The sequence below is a fragment of the Gymnoscopelus braueri genome (assembly GCF_963280865.1).
Source record: "Gymnoscopelus braueri genome assembly, chromosome: 19".
NCBI classification, from domain to species: domain Eukaryota; kingdom Metazoa; phylum Chordata; class Actinopteri; order Myctophiformes; family Myctophidae; genus Gymnoscopelus; species Gymnoscopelus braueri.
The window spans coordinates 35,886,908-35,907,299 of NC_137621.1; the positions used below are offsets into that span (position 1 = coordinate 35,886,908).

At 40.1% G+C, this 20,392-nt stretch overlaps 2 protein-coding genes across 11 annotated transcripts; both read left to right on the forward strand.

The window, feature by feature from the left end:
* The first annotated feature begins 7,326 nt into the window (after window positions 1-7,326).
* On the forward strand, window positions 7,327-13,356 carry cdca4 (cell division cycle associated 4). Of its 10 annotated transcripts, none has more exons than XM_080414043.1 (4): window positions 7,327-7,461; window positions 8,745-8,814; window positions 8,936-10,194; window positions 10,575-13,356. In XM_080414043.1, the coding sequence occupies exons 3-4, from the start codon at window positions 10,092-10,094 to the stop codon at window positions 11,525-11,527; spliced, it is 1,056 nt and encodes a 351-aa protein (XP_080270169.1). In that variant the 5' UTR covers window positions 7,327-7,461; window positions 8,745-8,814; window positions 8,936-10,091; the 3' UTR covers window positions 11,528-13,356. The 10 variants fall into 10 exon arrangements, with proteins under 10 accessions (XP_080270169.1, XP_080270171.1, XP_080270164.1 ...); XM_080414045.1 differs by having other exon boundaries at window positions 10,057-10,194; XM_080414041.1 differs by adding an exon at window positions 8,544-8,635 and having other exon boundaries at window positions 7,341-7,461; window positions 8,745-10,194.
* A 1,853-nt stretch (window positions 13,357-15,209) lies between these two features.
* LOC308075038 (SERTA domain-containing protein 3) lies at window positions 15,210-19,891 on the forward strand. Its single transcript, XM_080414626.1, has 2 exons — window positions 15,210-15,348; window positions 16,999-19,891. The coding sequence occupies exon 2, from the start codon at window positions 17,003-17,005 to the stop codon at window positions 17,840-17,842; it is 840 nt and encodes a 279-aa protein (XP_080270752.1). The 5' UTR covers window positions 15,210-15,348; window positions 16,999-17,002; the 3' UTR covers window positions 17,843-19,891.
* The last annotated feature ends 501 nt before the right edge of the window (window positions 19,892-20,392 follow it).

The window sequence follows — 20,392 nt, forward strand, 5'->3', positions numbered from 1 at the left end:
CTCGTCATACCAGTAACCTGAAAGCTGATTGTATGACATTCTGTATAGTAGTGTGTATATCTGCCTGCCTCTTATATTTCATCATGATTTGTGTGCATGGGGTTCTCATCTTAAACAAGCTTAGTGAGGGTTTCCAGTTTAGTAGACCTTGTATTGTGAATTTGTACTTCCATGTACTGTTATGTACTGTCATGTACTATTCTCATGTCTTTCTAAATAAACTACATCAATCAATCAATCACTTACCAAAACTGCACGACCAATATTTACAAGCAACTTTACAAAAAAACAAGCCCAAAGTCGCTTATAATAAGCGGACATGGCAACACTGCTCTCTAGCGGCGGTGTCCCTCCGTTTACTCACCGACCGGTAGAAATGGTTGGAAACGGAAGTGTCGGTACTGGGTTGAAATGTCCCCCTCAAGTATTCCCCTTTGATGGATTCTTTGAAAAATGGTTCCGCGTTGCGATATCTTCTGTGACTGTGCAATGAGCATTTTGTATCTCTCCTGGTAGATGGCATTGGTTTCAACTTTCTTCACCTCAAAGTCCTGAGGCTATGTGCCTATCCCCTAATGATACAAACAAGTAGCCCTAGAATGTCTGTGATCTTACATACATTTCATGTATGTAAGAATACAGACATTCTAGGGTTAACAAACAAGCAGCCATGATTGTAGTAATATATTGCTTTAAATGTAGTAGTTTTCAAACATGTTTGTGCCCATGGAAATCTGAAGATACACCTGTAGGCTATTCATAGAGTAAATAGCAGAACGTACAAGCTTACAACGTGTTGCAATTGTAATTTAGATAGCATGTTACTGTATGTAGAGTAGACAGATGACGGGTTCATTTGTTGACCTGGCATCCTATAGTTTGTATAGTTTCATGTTTCAATGTACAGATTTAAAATATATATATATTATACTGTCTTAGACTGATAGGTTATTGGTTTACCTATGATACTAGATTACTATTTCTATGCATTCGATGTATTACCTCGTGTTTACATGCTTACTGTAAATTGCTCTGGATTAAGAGAGTCTGCTAAATGCCTAAATTGCAAATGGTAAATTGCAATGCGAAGCGTTGTGAGCTTGTAGATCTGCTAATTTGTGGTAGAATTCTTTTTTTTTTTTTAATGTTCACCTATAATGACATGCCCAAAATAGGGACGCTAGGTTGAAAGTGGTTAAAATATATATATTTTTAAGGCAGGCCTAGAATTTTGCCAAATGCCAGGGCAGGAAGGACATCAAATAAAACAATGATTTTTAAGTCAACGGAAATAATACATTTAACTTGAAGGTTAAGGATGATTTAATGTTTATGCCACAAGAATAATATAACTATTAGTGAAATATAACCCATTTATTTCACAAAATAACATATTGGCAAATTACCAATATTTGTACATATTTGTACATATTTGGTCTCAATATTTGTCACATTCAGCCCTGGACTTCACTGAACGAAGTAGGGGTCTCATGAATCACATGAGCAGATTTTGTGTATTTTTCCCACAAGTTATTTTCATTACAATGAAATGTAATTGGACTTGTACTAATAATGACAGCTGCCGAGGCCCTTCACCACTGCCCCTGTGATCTCTAGTGCCTGGACCCCACTGACCTCCCACATCCAAACACAGGATGCACATACCAGCAACAAAGTGGTCTAGTATTTAGACCAGTGTTTCTCAAACCTTTTAATTTCACCTCCCTTAACCCTGACAGTGTACAAATGGAACCAAATGGACCCGATAGGGTCCATTTGGTTCCATTTGTATACTGTCAGAGTTACAGACTTGTAAGGGTCAATTTAGAACCCCCTCAAGGCCTGGACCCCCACATTGAGAACCACTGATTTAGACACTCCAATCCATACGTAAAAGGTCGGAGGTTTGACCCTACCAATAGTCATGTGCCTTTCAGCAAGACACAGAACCCCTGTCTGTTCAGTATCATAGCAGTTGCTTGGTGGTGGCACAGTAGCCTGGTAAACCCTCCCTCCGGAAAAATTGAGATTTCCGGAGGGAGGGTTTACCAGGCTAGTGGCACAGTGGTAAGACGTATCTCTCACATTTCTCATATTCCATTCCGATTGGCTATGATTGCCTTCCAAAGTTTGTGGGGGTGGTCGTTTTGCACAGAATGCCACACATCATGAATGTAGCGCCCGATTGCTGGGAAACTTTGCACGCATGTTCCCACTAAGCCAAGGAAGAACGTCCATCCCAAATGTTTCAAATCTCCTCATGGTGGTGCTACAACAGCCCACTGTATTTGAACTGTACTTTCATGTGCTTTTTTCTGCAAACTTCTAAATAAACTATTCTATCTTTTCCCCCTGGATTCCTAGGCTTGGATCATGAAGCAACATTTAGGCCCTGTTTGTGCCAGATTACATTTTCTGCCATAGTGTGTTTTCTTCAAAACACACTTTTTGCTACTACTCCTACAGATTCTTTTCCAAAACTCACACAAATTGGTACACTATATCTCTGGGGTCATGTGATCAGTTAGATTTTTCAGATCCCATTCCAAGTGACTATGACCAAAGTTTGCGGGCCCTGGGTAGTGGAGACCTGTGCTCTGAGGAGCACACTTTTCTAGTTGTGTATTACTATACACTATGTAATGTGACATGCAAAGGATTGACAACACAAAGTATGTTCTCTTATATGTTCACTGTGAACATTTCAGCAGATTTAATTAATTAATTAAATAAAATTATGTATGCATGCGTGTGTATGTATGTACGTATGCATTTATGTATGTATATGTACATACCGGTATGTATTTTGATTATGATGGTTGTAAGGTAGGCTATCGACAACAACTATTGATGACTTGATGGAATGTATCACAGTAGAGATTTGCATGGAAAAACAAAAAAATATAATTTGCAGTTGTGTGTATAGAGTACCAGACTCAAGCATTGAAAAATTCAAGGACAGTATGGAGGTGTTATTTGCCAGTACCAATCAGAAGGTTACATTCATCTGTGGGGACTTCAACATAGACTTATTAAATCCTAATAAACATAGAATGACAGAGGAATTTATTAATACAATGTATAGTTTGAGTTTATATCCTTTGATCACTAAACCAAGTAGGATAACAGTGCAAAGTGCCACAATAATAGATAATATATTTACAAATTACATGGAGAACAGTTTAGTGAGTGGACTGCTCATAAACGACATCAGTGACCATCTGCCAGTTTTTGTGATACATGACTGTGACTGTGTGAAAGGAAAAGAGGACCATACAATTAAATACAGGAGAATAAGAACAGAGCAATACATTGATGCATTTAGAAATGATTTACTGGCACAAAATTGGATTAACCTTCATGAAGAAAGGGACATCGACAAAGCCTATGAAACTTTTCTTGAAACTTTTAAGTCATTATACAACAAAAACTGTCCAATAAAAAAATGCAATGGCAGGCAAAACCAAAACCATACCAGCAGGCCATGGATTACAAAAGGACTGCAAAATGCTTGTAAAAAAAAGAACACTCTTTATAAACAATTTTTAAAACTAAGAACTGTAGAGGCTGAACATAAATATAAGAAATACAAAAATAAATTAACTAATATTATGAGGACATGCAAGAAAGAATATTATACTAAATTACTAGAGAATAACAAAAACAATATTAAGGGCTTATGGAAGATATTGAATGGTATTATCAGAAATGGTTCAAATAGTAGAAAATACCCTGAATATTTTATTGACAATGAGAGGTCTCTAAACAACATGAATGAGGTGGTTGGTGGCTTTAACAATTTCTTCATAAATATAGGGCCAAACTTGGCTGAGAACATAAATGTCACAGGTAATGGTGGGGATGCTGAGGGGAACATTACTAGAAATCTTAACTCAATTGATTTGAAAGCTGTAGAGGGAAAAGAAATTATAGAAATTGTCAGTAAGTGTAAGAACAAGTCATCTACCGATTGGAATGGAATTGATATGATATTAATCAAGAAAGTAATTGACTGTATTATAGACCCACTAACCTACATCTGTAATTTATCTTTGACAACTGGTTCATTTCCACAGAAAATGAAGGTTGCCAAAGTTATTCCGGTATATAAAGCCGGGGAAAAACATCACTTCACCAATTATAGGCCGATATCCTTGCTTTGCCAATTCTCTAAAATATTGGAAAAATTGTTTATTGTGAGATTAGATAATTTCATTGAAAATCATAAAATTCTGACAGACAGTCAATACGGTTTCAGAGCGAACAGGTCAACAGCAATGGCACTGATGGAGTTAACAGAAGAGATCACTAACTGTATTGATAGTCATAAATATGTTTTGGGAGTATTTATAGATTTGAAAAAAGCCTTTGACACCATTAATCATGAAATATTAATTAAAAAAATGGAAAGGTATGGTATAAGGGGGGTGGCATTAAACTGGGTGAAAAGTTACATGCAACACAGGCAACAGTTTGTTCAAATGGGGGACTATAAATCATCATTGGCCGACATTACTTGTGGAGTCCCACAGGGGTCAGTGTTAGGCCCAATACTGTTTATTTTATACATCAATGATATATGTAGTGTGTCAAATATGTTGAAATTTGTTTTATTTGCAGATGATACCAATGCATTTTGTTCAGGGGAAAATCTACAGCAGCTTTTGGAGGTCACCACAACAGAAATGAATAAACTAAAACATTGGTTTGATATAAATAAATTATCACTAAATTTGAGCAAAACTAAGCTTATGTTATTTGGAAACCGTAAAATAGATATACAAGTACAAATGATGATAGATAATGTTAACATTGAAAGGGTATATGAAAATAAATTTCTGGGTGTATTACTGAACCACAAAATCTGCTGGAAACCCCATATAAGTTATGTAAGAAGCAAGCTAGCACGGAGCATTGCAATTCTGGGGAAAACAAAACACATTTTGGATCATAAATCACTTCATATTTTATATTGCTCACTTATACTACCATATCTCAATTATTGTGTAGAGATTTGGGGTAACACTTATAAAGGAAATCTAAAACCATTATGCATTCTGCAAAAAAGAGCCATTAGAATAGTTAACAAGGTAGGCTATCTAGATCACACTAATATACTATTTTCAAAATCACATGCCATGAAGTTCATGGACCTTGTTGAATATAAGACCTCACTAATCATGTTCAGAGCGAGAAACAAACTGTTGCCAGGTAACATACAAAAAATGTTTGGTGACAGAGAGGGGGGTTACAATTTAAGACGAGAACTTAATCTAAAAATGCATTGTGTTAGTTCAACCTTGAAAAGTATGTGCATTTCAGTTCATGGAGTGAAATTGTGGAATGGACTGAGTTTGGAGGTTCAGCAAAGTCCAAATTTGAATCACTTCAAGAAGATTTATAAATGTGTCATATTTAAGAGATATTTGGTTGAGGAGGGGCCATGTTGACCTATGTAGATAGAGTAACTACTAGTAGGGTTGGTTTTATTTTAATTTTATTGTATCTCTGTTATTACTGCGGTTATTTTTTATTGTGCAGTGGAGATGTTTAGGTGTGAATACATTACATTTTTTTCAAAAAAATGTGAAAATTGCTAGTGAAAAAGGGGGTAGGAGTTTATAAGTTTTAGACTTCATCCTACTCCTTTTCGGACATTGTTGTTTTGTTTTTTTTCTACAGTTTTGTATTCTATTTGTTTTTTTTATTAATGATGTTCGAAATAAAATTCATTCATTCATTCATTCATTCATATCGTTCATAAACACAATTTCCTTCTTCCTCAGGGTCTGACTATGATATGTATGCACACATTGATATTATTCTATTATAATGATCATTATTATTATTATCATTATGATATATCTTGACCTTGACCTTTATCTATTTGACCAGTACATGTACTCATTCACTCTCATCTACTGCGTATGGTCAATGCTTATCAGGACACTGTATCATACAAGATGCAACTGTTATCTTCGCCAGGCCAGAATGACTGGGAGCGGGTATTATGTTTTCACCACTCTCCGTGCGTCTGTCTATCTGTCCGTGCATCTGTGAGACTGTGAGCAGCTAATTTCGGACAACGCTGCGCCGATCGGTGTGAAACTTTGCACGTACACTCCCAGAAGGCCATGGAAGAACCTCCACCCCATTAAAAAAATACTAGTCCTATATTGGTCTGATCCGAGTAATGCTCATTGAAGTATGGCCATTTGAAGTGTTAAACACTGTTCTAACACTGCTGTATCGCTCAATGAGTGCAATTTTAGTTTTTTGTGTGTGACTATTCTCATTGCAGACCCCTGAACAGTGTTAGTGCCAAGTATGGTGCGAACTGGAGCAACGTTGCGCCTGTGGCCCCCGGGAGCCCTTGACAGGGCCATCGGGGTGACTGACAGACCCCTGAACAGTGTTTGTGCCATGTTTGGTGTGGATCGGAGCAGTGTTTGTGCCACGTTTGGTGGCGATAGGAGCAATGGTGCCCCTGTGGCCCCCTGGGGGCCCTCAGGCATACTGCCTGTCATAACATTGTGGCCAGGCCTATTTCTAACAAAAAACTCCCTATCATGAATGCAACATCCAATCATCCCCAAATTGGAATCGCATGTTGAGGGGCTTCTAGGGCACACCTCCATAAGCGCATCACTTCTGCCCATAAGGAGCACCACAAACGCAAAAACTTGCAGCCCAGCCTGGCAGAGATCTGCCCAAGGAGCGCACTTTTCTAGTTTTGTTGTGTACTTCATATCATACTCTTAATTTCCGTTCTTTTCTATATATGTTATGACTCATACCTCCATGTTGTAATGTGTCCAGTATAATAGGCCTATATATGATCTATTTGTTTAATAAACTTTGTAACTTGACCTATTTCTGCCTAGTGTAGTTATGTTCTCCAAACAGAAGATTACTTAATTCACTGAATCATCATCACTCGCCACCCATAAGAATACTTTTGGGACAACATTATGGTCTACTAAATTTACAACTACTTTGGGCATAAAAAACAGCTCTGTTTGTATGAAGACAGTTTTACTTTTAGTTGTCTCTCTTTTGCTTCCATTAAAATGTTGTGAATAGTATGGTATACTGGTTATCCAAAAATGAGATGTGTATTTTGTTCTTGGCCATTGATAACCCTCGTCGTTAAACTGTAGTAAGAAAAAAAATACTCTCGTTTCAGTGGTGTGTATGGAAAGAAATGTAAGGCATATTGAATAGTTTTTGTTGGCCACTTTTATCAGGCGAGGCTCCCCTCCCCCCATCCGCCTGCCACTGTGTGTCTGTGTGTGTGTATGTGTGTGTGTGTTCCCTCCTGCCTGCCTGCCGTCCTCCACAACAGCAGAGACGACGAGGTAGTTTTGAAGCCGTGGCATGAATGATCTCATCTCAACCTGATCTCCGCTTCAACACAGACGATCCTATGACCGAGACGGGAATCAAATAAGACGAACACAGGTAACGATGCCGAACGAGTCAGTCGACAGTGCTTATCAACGGGGGCCGACGCGACGTTGTGATTTTATAGAAAAGTAAAAGCAGCCACTGTGAAAACTCTTGTTTTTTTGCTAGGAGGAGGAAGGACCGCGGAGAGATGGGTGGGCGCTTAGCTAATTAGCTCATGCTTGGTAGCAGTCGTTTTTGGGCTAACATATAGGCTCATGTAGGCTAAGCAGAGCCCTAAGCCGCTACTTTATGTCCCCACGGTGGCATCTTTACGTTCCAATGCACATCTAAGCCATTTAGTTTAGCCCCCGCGCTGAAGTTAGCGCGTTTAGCCCACGGATTAGCCTGGTGCTACCTAGCCTAGCTAGCGACTAGCGCAAAATGGCCTCATTGTCGCTCCAGCTTCCTTCTGAATTGATGCTCGCCAAGACAAAGCATGCGGCACTCCGAGTGAAGAGCAGCCCAGACCTTCCACATTCATCGCAGGCAGCTAAGATTAGAGTACAAACAATGAATTTAATTATGTCGTTGGGTGCAGGACGCATGCCTGCTTATTACACCGCGTTGGGGACAGTTTATTCATTCAAATAAGATAGCGAGCTGTGAAAGTGCTGGTTTTCTGTGTGTGCAGTGGGGGATGGGTCATGTTAGGAGCCATTGACGTAGAGGAGGAAGGTTAGGCTACATTTTGTTTTGTTTTGGCTCCTTTTTGGCTGCTAGCACAGTTCTACTATCCGACACATTACGTTGCATTAGCGAATGGAATGTGACATATTATAAGTCAGATTTGTGTTCAGTGGCAAATGCTTATATAACCGTAACTGTGATTATTTTATAATGTGAAAGGCTGTCTTGTTTGCTATGTAATTAACTCCGATTTGTAGACATATTAACCTGCTTAGTTTTCTATTCATACACATGCATTCTTTTCCTCTAGGCAGTTAGTGGTCTCTAGTGTCTCTCTTTACCAGAGGCCACTACATAAGGAAACTACTGATGTCTACTGCTGTTTCTTTCTCACCTTTTTATTAGCAATGTGAGATCATTAGGCCACTTATTTTTTACTGACTTTCCTCATTCTATCCACTGTTAAGGAGGTCTGTTATTGGATCCTAATATACAAGAAAGTGTTGAAAGATGCACATCCATGCAAGGGAGGGTTGACTTGAATTCAGAAAATATTAAAGTAGGGAATTTTCGTAATTTCTCAGAATATGATCTGTATACTATGGAGTCATTTATTGTATATTTGATTGAAGACTATAGCTCTCTTCTGTGACATTTCTCCATTATAGGGCATTTGTTCCTAGGCTGTGTGAATGAAGCACATTACCCCCCTCTAGTGAAGGCAGTAGTTCAGTAGAGGTAACAATGAATAATTATGCAGTAATTCAAAATAAGTCACAATTTTCTGTGCACCACATACTCTTCATGTTAACATTTGTGCAGTATTCACAGTTGTGATTTTTTTCTTCTGATTTTTCAGGAGTTCAGGGATTTTTTTCAACACATCTCCCATTCACTTGTAATGTTTTCTTGCTTTTTGTGTACTGATTGTTAAAACCTATCCAACTGGATTGTTTGTGTACTAGGAACTCTCATTCTTGATTTGAACGATGACAAAAAAGTCTGTCAGATTGTGCGTTGTTGTTGAACAGAATTGTGTAACCTGGGGTTGGTGTCAATTAAACTAGCAATGATCCTGGCTATAGGGGGGTGGGAGGGTGGTCTACCTGTGTTGTTGTGAACTCAGTTGTTTTCTGTCAGTTTAATCTCAGAATTGTAATTTGTAAACCATAACATTATGCTTCTACTTATTTTTTTGTTGTCCAAAACGGTATCAATGATTTTGATTTGTATCCCTTTGATCATTTTGGGTGGATTTGTTTTCAAATTGTCCTAAAATGTTTACACAAATGCAGAAATGAGATGCAGTTGAAATCATTCCCCAGGTATTACAGTTGTAGCGCAAAGTAACCCAAATGCCCTGCCCACAGGTTGCATTCAAGGGAGACGCGCCTGGGCAATGCTTGTCTTTCAGTATGATGGAAAATGAAATGCCTAAAGCCACGTTGAGTGTTCAATCCCTTTCTTTACTCCAATATTGTGAGTCAGCACCCCTTTAAATTGACATGGGTGTTGTTTTTTCTCCTGCAAGACACTTCAGTGTTTAAAGGAATAAGGAAGTTCACTCTTGACTTTTCTCCCCCTTCATAGTGAAGAGAAAGTGAAATTCTTGCTGTTCTGGTTTTCAGAGCGCAGTGTGTAGACGTTGAAACATGATATCACTTGTAAACAGTAGCGGTGTTTAATGCATATCAGCCATGCAATATCATTTTTCAGATTCCCGTAACTTTTCCCTTTTAATAAGGAATTGAACCTCATTGATTAGGTTATTTTCTTGACCACAGGTGGCATTGGGGACGGTATTAAAACGCGCTGATTATGAAACCTAAGTGCTGTTGCTGTATTTGGTTTTGTTCTCTTGACAAAGGGTCTCTTACCAGTGTGTACTAACTGTGATGCAGCAGCCGTGTTTTAGTTGGTAACCATGCTATTTTCGGTGGCTCAGTGGTCTGTTAAAAGTGTGGTTGTTCCGCCCAGCAGGAGTCTTGCCTCAGACTGGCCTAAAATGGGCAGAAATGGTGCTGAACAAAAAGCTGCTTGTCGCTCGTACAAAAGTACTGAGGCGCTGCAGCCGGGACCGCGCTGCTATGCTATTGCCTGTGCCTCGCTACAGGAAAGGTATAGCAAAAACTTTTTAGAAAAAAAAAAACAAGAACAGCTACAACATACCCATTTAGTGTTACTATACACTGTAGTCCACAACGATTTTTGTTAGTCTGTAGTTTATTTATAAGCTTCTGCTGGTACTTAGCTGGATTTGTAGTGCCTATTTCCCTCATTAGCATACACAGATATTACATCACATTGCTCCATTGCATCACATATATTACCTAATTAATTACACAGCATTTATTCCTCAATGTGATTTTTACTAGTGCACTAGCTGAACTGTAGGCCTCTTGTGTGTCTTTGTCAGTGAGATAAGTTTGTTGATTCCCGGTTAAGTTTTACTGCAGGGTTCTAACTCTATTTTTGTCTCCTCTCCATCGCTGCTGCAGAGAGCAAGATGTTCCCGAAGGGCACGAAGCGCAAGTTCTCCGACTCTGGGGAGGAGGAGGAAGTGTCTGTGAGCAATGAGCAGGGCCAGCCAGTGTCCTCTTCGGCGCGAACGCTGTCCTGCTCCTCCTATGGCCTGCAGAGGCAGTCACTACTGGACATGTCATTGATCAAGCTGCAGCTGTGCCACATGTTGGTGGAGCCTAACTTGTGCCGCTCGGTGCTCATAGCCAACACAGTACGGCAGATTCAGGAGGAGATGACCAGAGATGGCACCTGGCAGATCATGACCCAGGCGCTGGCTGCTGCCCAGTGCCCCCCTGCTGACCGCCTGGTGGCCACTGAGGTGCTGTGCAGACAGACGGATCCCGCAGCAGCACAGGCCAGCCAGAGCCCCAAACCCTTTTCAGTGGTGGGGCTGGAGGAGGGCTATCACTCAGAGGAGGTGGTGATGGAGGGAGAAGGGGAGACCGAAGTGACCATGTCCACTCTGTCGCCTGTCTCACCACAGATCTCCTCTTCTGCCTCCTATATGGTGGGGCCCTTTGGTGTGGGGCCCTGCTGGGACCAAGAGGAGGAGGATGAGGAGGATGGTGATTGTGAGGAGGATGAAGAGGACAGTGAGGAGTGTGCGTCAGAGGGAGAGGAGGGAGATGGGGAGAGCCTGGCGGGGGACTCCAGGACTACCGAGCAAGTGTTCGGGACATTCGAGATCAAGCACCCTGCAGCCCCGACCCCTGACCCCGCGCTTGAAGAACTGTTCTCGGACGTGGATGCGTCGTATTATGACCTTGACACGGTGCTCACAGGCATGCAGAGTGCACCTAAGATGGGGCCCTATGACCTCTTGGAGAGCCTTTCCTCTCATGGGCCCACACCTCTCAGCTCCAGCTCAAGTTGTAGGTCAGACCTTAATGAACTAGACCACATCATGGAGATCATAGTGGGCTCTTGAAACTCGGAACACATTCCCTTCTGGCCTGTTACTGAACTAAGACTCTTGATCAGACTATGCACGTTTCACGTGTGCTTGTTCTGTATGCGGTGTTACTACGCATAGAGATTGTCCGAGTTTCGTGAACAAGGTGGGAAATTAACACCAGCCAATAGCCAAAGGCTTGTAGCTCCTTGAATGTGGCCATGCAACAGGTAGCCAACCCTTGTTTGGAAGTTATTTTCCATTCTAAAATGTCTCATTGGCTGGTCAAATAATTGAATTGGCAAGTTAATTTGAGGATTTACAAGCCACTGTGGCCAGTGGGCCACAGTTCTGGCCACAGTTAAGTTTCCCACACTGTTTATGAAATCCAAAACTCAAAAGTGACATCTGTGAGAAGGCAAAGATAATTACGTATATCATGATTCTTTTATTTACATACTTTCCATGTTTACTTCTGTCTTACATTCTGTCCTACATTCTCCCTCTTGTCATATTTCCACCTATTTTTCAACTTCTATTTATTGTTACATGAACTGAGGAACATCTTAGTACACTACATACACCAGAAACCAGAACAAATTGTAAATCCAAATCTATGAAGCAATGCATATTTTCCTAAAGATTTGAGCAATTATGAATGAAATATATGTATATGTACGTATGTGTATATAGAAATATATTTTTTGCATTATACAGCTGGGGGATTTTTAGTATCATTTGATATCATTTTTTTTCCTCCCCCCTCTGGAGCAGTTTTTAAGATTTTAAATGTAGCCAGCCTCAACACAATGTCTTCCCATGGTTTGGTATGTCAAGTAGATTGTAAGGGTGTCAGGACTGGCATTGTCACACTTTTACGGACACTTCTTTCATTTTGTCAATAGCTTTATGCAGGGCAGGAAATTACCATTAGCCACTGGCCTAATGATGGTAAGTTATGTTTGTGGCTGCATATTCTCTCTACTCTACCAGCCGTTTTATAGTAGGTAATTATGATTTGAAGGTCCTGTTCAATTACTAAAAATGTGGTCAAGCTGGTAAAGCGGCGAAACATGGTTGGTGAGTTTGTAGAAGAGTCAGCCACTGGACAAAAAAAAGGTAGTCTCCTGCCCTGGCTTAATGTGTAGATCTCATACGATAATGAAACATTTGGAGAAACCCCCGGGCGATAAATGCATTGAGAAGCCATATGTCTTTTTTTCATTTGTTTTATTACAAACGAAGAAATATATATGTTGACCCATCTAATTTATTACTTTTTTTTATTTATTGTATTTATTATATATAGGTACAGACATGCCATCTTGACTTCTCAAATCAACCATAAGTCCCAATGAAATTATTTTACATCTATCAAACGTACCTGCCCACCCCCTCCTTTTTGAATGCAGTACCTATTTATTCCCTGCTTTTTTTTTTAGTTTTTTTTAATTCCTAATAACCGGGTTACTATTCAAATCACTATGCAGCTCTATCCTACACGTTTCAAAATGATTGTATACGATTCAAAATGTCCTTTAATACAAACAGTTGCCTTTCTCCTAAAAGATGTGGAAGAAATTTAAATGCATTTTCGAAAATTGTTCCTTATCATGATAAAGAGGTTTACTCAGGCTAAAAAAAAAGAAAGTGTATTGACAAAAAATATACAGTATTATGATGCGCTTAATACCTTACCAACAACAACAACACTCCTCTGAAGGATGTCATTCTGGTCTGAAACGGGAGCTAGAACGTCAAAGACTAAACACCATTGTAAAATGTATGCATTTTTTTATATTAAGGAAAAAAACGACATTGTAGCATCTTTGTAAATATTTTTTATAATAAAAGGTGCGACTATTCAGTGCAGTGTGATCTGTTATTTTCTTTCGATACATTAAAATCATCCTTGCAACCTACTTGCTGCTGATAGGTTTGAAGTTTGCCAATAGGACCTTTGTCCCCATTTACACTCACATGATGACAGTGGCCTGTGATAAATTGCATTAGATATGTATGCCATATTATGTACAGACATTGAACAGTGTTCTGGCTGTTAGCAGCTCACAAAGCCAACAGCTCGCATGTCTGAATTTTTGAAGTGTCCCTGTATCCGCAGGACTCTGAAAATGTAGGGGAAACCAATTAAATAATTAGCTAGTTTTCACTATATTTGAAACTATTTATTTTAGACCATCCTGTGTATCATGCACCTATTTTTGCTTTTAGCAAGCAAACAATGGCTTCTCTAAGTGACTCATCAAAAATGTAGTAATAAAAACCACAGCAAGATGTCAGAGATGGAGAGAAATGTCATGATATAGATGCTTCTTTTGTGTGTGTGTGTGTGTGTGTGTGTGTGTGTGTGTGTGTGTGTGTGTGTAAAATAGCCTACCCTACCACACACGAGTAATAAAGGATGTAAATAAACAGAACTTAACCACCTAAACCCCATATGGGTCACTGGAGTCCCTCAGGGCTCAATACTAGTGTATTGTCTGATTTCTTTTATTGTGGGGAAAGCATTCGCTGAAAATAGCCGATTGACAAGCTCGCGTCGCATTGTGAGCTTGTCGTTCTGCTATTTTCAGCGAAAGCTTTCCCCACAATACCGATGCTGGGGTTTAAGTGGATAAACACCAAAGCGTGATCATAGTCGCTGCAAAAAAAGTCGTTTTGAGTCAACTGTCCCTTTAAAAGTTCATTCTTGAACAAAATGTTGCACATTCGCTGCCCCGTGAGGAGCGGAGGCGGAGACATGTCACGTGCTCCATAGTTTTTTTTTTACGACCAATCGCCTTTTCGATCATTTCCCATGTCTCCGCCCCCTCACGCGCAGATCTTGGTCCCATCGCACAGAGGGACACTCGCGCGGTGATAGGCTAGTTGGTTGTCCGTTGGCAACCCGCCGGTGATTGACTTGACAGCATAGTAAAGAGCAAAAAAAAGTCTAATAATAGATAAATAAAAAAAAAATCTAATAAATGAAAGGGTAATTTCATAATGATTTAAAATGACATTGATGAGGAGATAACATTGCGTAATACTTCCTGTCTTTAAAGAGGAGAGGTTATCTACGTACACTATTGCTATAACACTATCCCTTGTCAGTGGTGGAAAGTAACTAAGTACATATACTCAAGTACTGTACTTAAGTACAATTTTGAGGCATTTTTACTTTACTTGAGTATATTTCCCATTTTCAATACTTTTACTTCTACTCCACTACATCTCAGAGGCAAATATTATACTTTTACTCCACTGCAGTTGTTTGAAAGCCTGAGTTACTTTGTAGATTTTGATTATATTACTAAACATATATTAACCACTTCAGCCCTAAATACATTTGGGCAATTTGAAAATAGCCAATCTTCAAGCTCACAATGCGTAGTTTTTATACATTTGAAAACTTGTGAAATGGGGTTTTCATTCTGCATAATGAGTACTTTCTACTTTCGGTACTTCAAGTACATTTTGATACCAATGCTTTTGTACTTTTACTCAGATACATTTTTAATTCCGGGCTTCTACTTGTAACAGAGTACTAATACAATTTTGCAGTGTTGATACTTTTACTAAGTAAAACATGTGAGTACTTCTTCCATCACTGAATTCAAGTGGTTGGTTGACAACCCACTAGCCAATCACAGCGCGAACATGAGTCCGTCCAGCGTATGGGATTGAGACTCTACCGTCTTGTACTGTGTGTGTATGTCGGCAGACGTCCTCGATGTACAGACTGTACTGTAACTGTAACTGTTGTGCATTCTTTACATTTCAACAACTGAGAGCGAAGACACGCGTCAAACAACCTGGAAAGAAAACGGACTGATTTCTCATGCCATTGTTCACGGGTATGTGGAATTTCATGCATGAGAATATTTTATATAGCCTATAACTTTTTTAAATAACTCGCTCAATGGGAATGTGACTTAACGTTTCCCCATATAGCCTACATGTTTACAGGGGATGCGCTGCGTGGCATATAGCATATATTGAGGTTGGATCAGATGATAATATATCATGATGCTCAAATGTTAAAATGTTTTATTACATTTTATATAACTTGCAGTTTGCAATTGTTTTGACGCAGTTAACATGCCTTCATTGCATTGGACAGTCCTTTTAACAACTAACTCAACTACCACCAAGCTGCCTGACATTAGAGGATTAAAGATAGGCCTTCTATTTTCTGATGTGACAATAATATTGTCTGTATTGCATGCTCCATTGACAATGAATGGGATTGATTGATTGATTGATTGATTGATTGATTGATTGATTGAATACTTTATTACAACAGCTTGCAAAAAAGCACAGAGGTACAGTTAGAGTTATACAATAATGCTAAAAGGATAACAAGCCTATGGCTGGTTTCCATTGTGATGCTATGTATTCAATTCATCAAGACATATAAAGACATGCAATACTATACAAGAGATCATCAATACAAAAAACAGTCCGGGTGAATTCTTTTGGCAAGCTATAAGACTTGTCTAGGTCCACTAGTCCAGTTGCAAATTACAGACAGGTTCTCTTTTCTGGCGGTTTTGAAGGAGGGTAGGGAGTCGCACTTTTTGATGGTTGGCTGTTGGTAGGGCATTCCACATTTGGGTGGCATAATAGTAGAAGGAATTCATTCCCATGTTTGTGCCGAATCTGGGGGGAATGAGATCAGTGGAGCTTCCTCTGGTGTTGAGCCCGTGGGCGTTTCTCACTCTTTTGAAGTAGTTTGACAGACTTGATTGGGCACTGGTGGTCCCTTGAGTATCTTGAAAGGCCCATTGCAAGTTGCTGTACTGGTACAGGTCGCTGGGAACCTGACAGTGTGTAGACAGAATGTTTCGGTGGGCTTTTGTGCTCATATTATCTTATTACATAGTAGATAGTAGTTCATTACTGCAATGTAGTGCGACCCCGAACTGGGATGTGTTATAAAGTCCCTTAAAAATCACTACAGCCTCCCCAAAGTTTGATTCCTATTCATTGTCAATGAATGTCTTGTCTTCAGTGACATTACAGATTAGGCTGCATCTGTCAAGCTTTGAGAGAGCTTTATTCAAGCTGACATATCAGCCTAAGCTGTCCAAAGACCATGATGGAAGTAACAAATGAATGATTTAACTTGGATTTTCCCAACTGCAGAATTATTAAAAATGTATCTGTTTAGACTGATGTATAATAGTCCTCTGTCTGCAGCATGTCTTGAACTGTACCTTTGCTCAGTATATGAGATACTGTTGTCCATCTTGTCCTTATATGTCCCTGCACCAATACACCTTGGCCAGTTCTTTTACATTTATTGCACTTGATAATTAAATGAAGTTATATGTCTTACAAAAGAACAAGCATGAAGTTAGATGTCCATATGTACATACTGACCATGTATGTCTTCTCTGTCTGTCTGTCTGTCTGTCTGTCTGTCTGTCTGTCTGTCTGTCTGTCTGTCTGTCTGTCTGTCTGTCTGTCTGTCTGTCTGTCTGTCTGTCTGTCTGTCTGTCTAGGTCCATGTTGGGTCGTGGCGTGAAGCGGAAGCATAGCTGCTCTGAGGAGTTGGAAGCGGAGGCCAGAGAGGCCAACCCGACCAAGGAGGAAGAGGATGGAGTCAAATCTGACATGAGCCACTTGCAGCAGCGCCAGCTGGTGTTGAGTATGTGTCTGGACAAGCTCCAGCGGTACCAGGCGGGTATGGAACTGGGCCTACGGCGCTCTGTACTGCTCATCAACACCTTGAAGCAGATTCAGGGGGACATGAGGAGGGATGGGGCGGTAAGTGTCTCTGCTGGCGGCATGGACCTGTCTGCCCAGATAGTATCCTCGCGGCCCGGCACGCTCGTCCGTACCTCTGACGTGTCGGGGCCACCACCGGACGCGCCCCTCAATGGTGTTGGTCCGGACCGGCTGCTTTTCAGGGAGGATGTACCGGTCACGTGTCCAGAGTGCGCCGGGGGAGAGATGCAAGGCCTCCTTCTGCTGTCCCCGCCCCTTTCCTCTCAGTCTGTATCTTCCTCACATGACAGCGGCTTCTCTGCATCCCCCAGATCACTTTCCTCTACTCCGTACCCTCCTTTTACAGACACAGTCAACAGCGCCTTGGGCTACCTCAGTGACCTCGCCCTTGATGACATCTTTGAGGACATTGACACTTCCATGTACGAGACCTCGGAGCTGCCCTCCGCCTGCTTGGCCGCAGGCTCTTTCTGGCCTATCACCCAGTCTTTCTGGGGGGATGAGGACCTGAAGATGTGCTCTGCTGGTCATGTCTCGGCTGCCGGCTCGACTCTACAGTCATGTCTGACGGACTTGAACGAGCTGGACCACATCATGGAGATACTGCTGAAGTCCTGATGAAAGGAGACATGAGGTCTTTCTATGCTTTGACATGTCCAAAAATAATATTATTATTATAGGCACTACAAAATGATTGTTAGCATGATTTTTTTTCTGGGCTACTTTATAAGAGTCACCTTAGGGTTTCTGATTGACTTTCGAGAAGCAGTTGTCTTTAAGAAGCATATATTGTGTTTTAGAATGAAGCTGGCTTCTTAGGAAACCTTCAATATGATAAAGGTTATCATTATGTAACCACAGACATTTTGGTTAAAAACTAGTTATAATCCAGCTATACAATCACGCTTTACATCCCCATCAAACTCCACTTTATTTAATTTGACCCTGAGCAGTTTTTTTATGTAAGTTAAGACTACTAAATCAGACCTGGGTTGATAATTGATTGAAATCCAATCATTTACTTGGAGCACTTTAGTCTGCCTGGAGTACAAAGGTCAAGGTCTCTGTCTTTTGAGACAATCTGATTGGCCCCACTGTGCCAGGCAGGATCTGATCAGGATGGGAAATTTGCACTGTCAACCACTCAAAATGCTGGATAATATATGTGATTGGTAGGTTTACTGCCCCAGTCACTTTGGCGTGTAACCAACCATCATTGAGGTCTCCCCCTACTCTCCAAACCAGTTTGGCTGGTATAAGAAATCCACTGTTGTTTCTTATCAACCCCCCCCCCCCCCGCTCACACACACACACACACACACACACAAAATCAATAGATTTACTTTAAATATCGATGTAATCCCAATCTGTTCCTGATTGAGGAGTTGATTGCCTCTCATTTACATCAGGACAACTTTGCTGTGTCTCAGAATTGTAAACAACTGTGTATTTTTCATTTTTCATGGCATAATTGTCGGTATATATTTCAATTGCAGTGTTGGTAGCATGTTTGCTTTTTTTGTCTTTTTTTTAATTTGACGTTTTTTAACGGTTTTCTATACATATATGTCTTAAACATTCGTCAGTAGTCCAAGAAAACACAGAGCCATTGATGCACTGTTAAGACTTTCACTTCTGTTTTATCTCTGTAACTGTTCTACCTCTTGACCCACGGTATGCCTGTTTACCTACACACTCCAGTAAACACACCTTGAGCCATAGACTGTTTATGACACATACACCATTCATGATAGTAATTCCATTGTCAGTGTCTTTCTAGGGTTTTAGTGTTCATCACAATCACATGAACGTAATAACACCAACCACACAACCTGTGCCTTACTACTGAACCTACCTCAGCTTTATAGTGTCGAGGTGTTTTTTGTGGTGGAATCTTCAGCTACATTTCTAAAAAATTAAATAAAGAAAAAGTAAGAAATAGGAGAAATACAGCCAAATGGAGACGTGCTGTAGCCTACAGTTTGGTGTTATGTAAAACGCTGTTAGACCCAGGATCACCGCCATTCGATGCCCCCCCTCTCTCTCTTCAGTCCATGAAAAGTACTGTATATGAGCTTAATCGACTCTGACATGCTGACAGTGAACTAGCCAGGAAAGAGAAGAGGAATGGGGGAGAGAAAGCAGTGTTGCCATATTTTGTGAGAGAAATAAGCAACCAATTCTAGGAAAACAAGCTCAAAAGAAGAAACTTAGGTCACACAAGCACTTTAAACCTTGTATGCGTCGGCTATTTGAAAATAGACGATCTACAAGCTCACAATGTGTTGTGATGCGACGCGTAAAGTGAGCTTGTAGGTCTGCTATTTTCAAATACTCTTAATAAAATATGGAATATTTGGATTTATGTTTTAAACATTCTAACAACACAAATGCTCCTTGTGGCACAAAACATTTTCATGAAAATATTTGAGATCCACTGGTTTAAATAATAATTAAAACATTTGGATGCAAGCCTAAATAAGAAAGAACAATTTGGAAACAAGCCCAAAAAAACACAACCCGCAACTACCAATTTCTACAAGCAACTTTACAGAAAAATAATCCCAAAGTCGCTTATAATAAGCTGACATGGCAACACTGAGAGAGAGGGAGAAAAATAGGAGGCAGTACTAGGAGAGGGGGGAGGGGAGGGAAGAGTCTGACAGCTTGCGTCACTTGTCATGGAGGCGGGGCTTGTGAATAAAAAACGTGCCTTTTTTCCTCCTGGTCCCTATGGACCACCGACCAATCATAAGGTGTTAAAAGAGAGGACACCGTTCCTCCTCTCCTATGACCAGTGGTGGAAAAAGTAGGCTACTCACATGTTTTACTTAAGTAAAAGTATCAATTTAGTAAAAGTAAGGTATTCAAAATTTACTTGAGTAAAAGTACAAAAGGATTGGTATCAAAATGTACTTAAAGTACCAAAAGTAGAAAGTACTCATTGTGCTGAATGTCCCATTTCACAAGTTCAAAATGTATACAAATCTTTTGAAAATAGCAGATCTACAAGCTCACAATGAGTCGCATCGCGAGGCATTGTGAGTTTGTAGATCGGCTATTTTCAAATGGCCGAAATATATATAGGGCTGAAGTGGTTAATGTATGTTTGTTTTGTGATAATGATCTAAATCTGCAAAGTAACTAGTAACTAAAGCTGTAAAATAA

Excerpts from the sequence above, each read along its gene's own strand:
- cdca4 (XM_080414038.1), top strand. The coding sequence starts at position 10,092 with ATGGTGCTGAACAAAAAGCTGCTTGTCGCTCGTACAAAAGTACTGAGG. Across the intron at positions 10,195-10,574 it reads TGTGCCTCGCTACAGGAAAG|AGAGCAAGATGTTCCCGAAG; the intron begins GTATAGCAAAAA and ends TCGCTGCTGCAG.
- LOC308075038 (XM_080414626.1), top strand. The coding sequence starts at position 17,003 with ATGTTGGGTCGTGGCGTGAAGCGGAAGCATAGCTGCTCTGAGGAGTTG.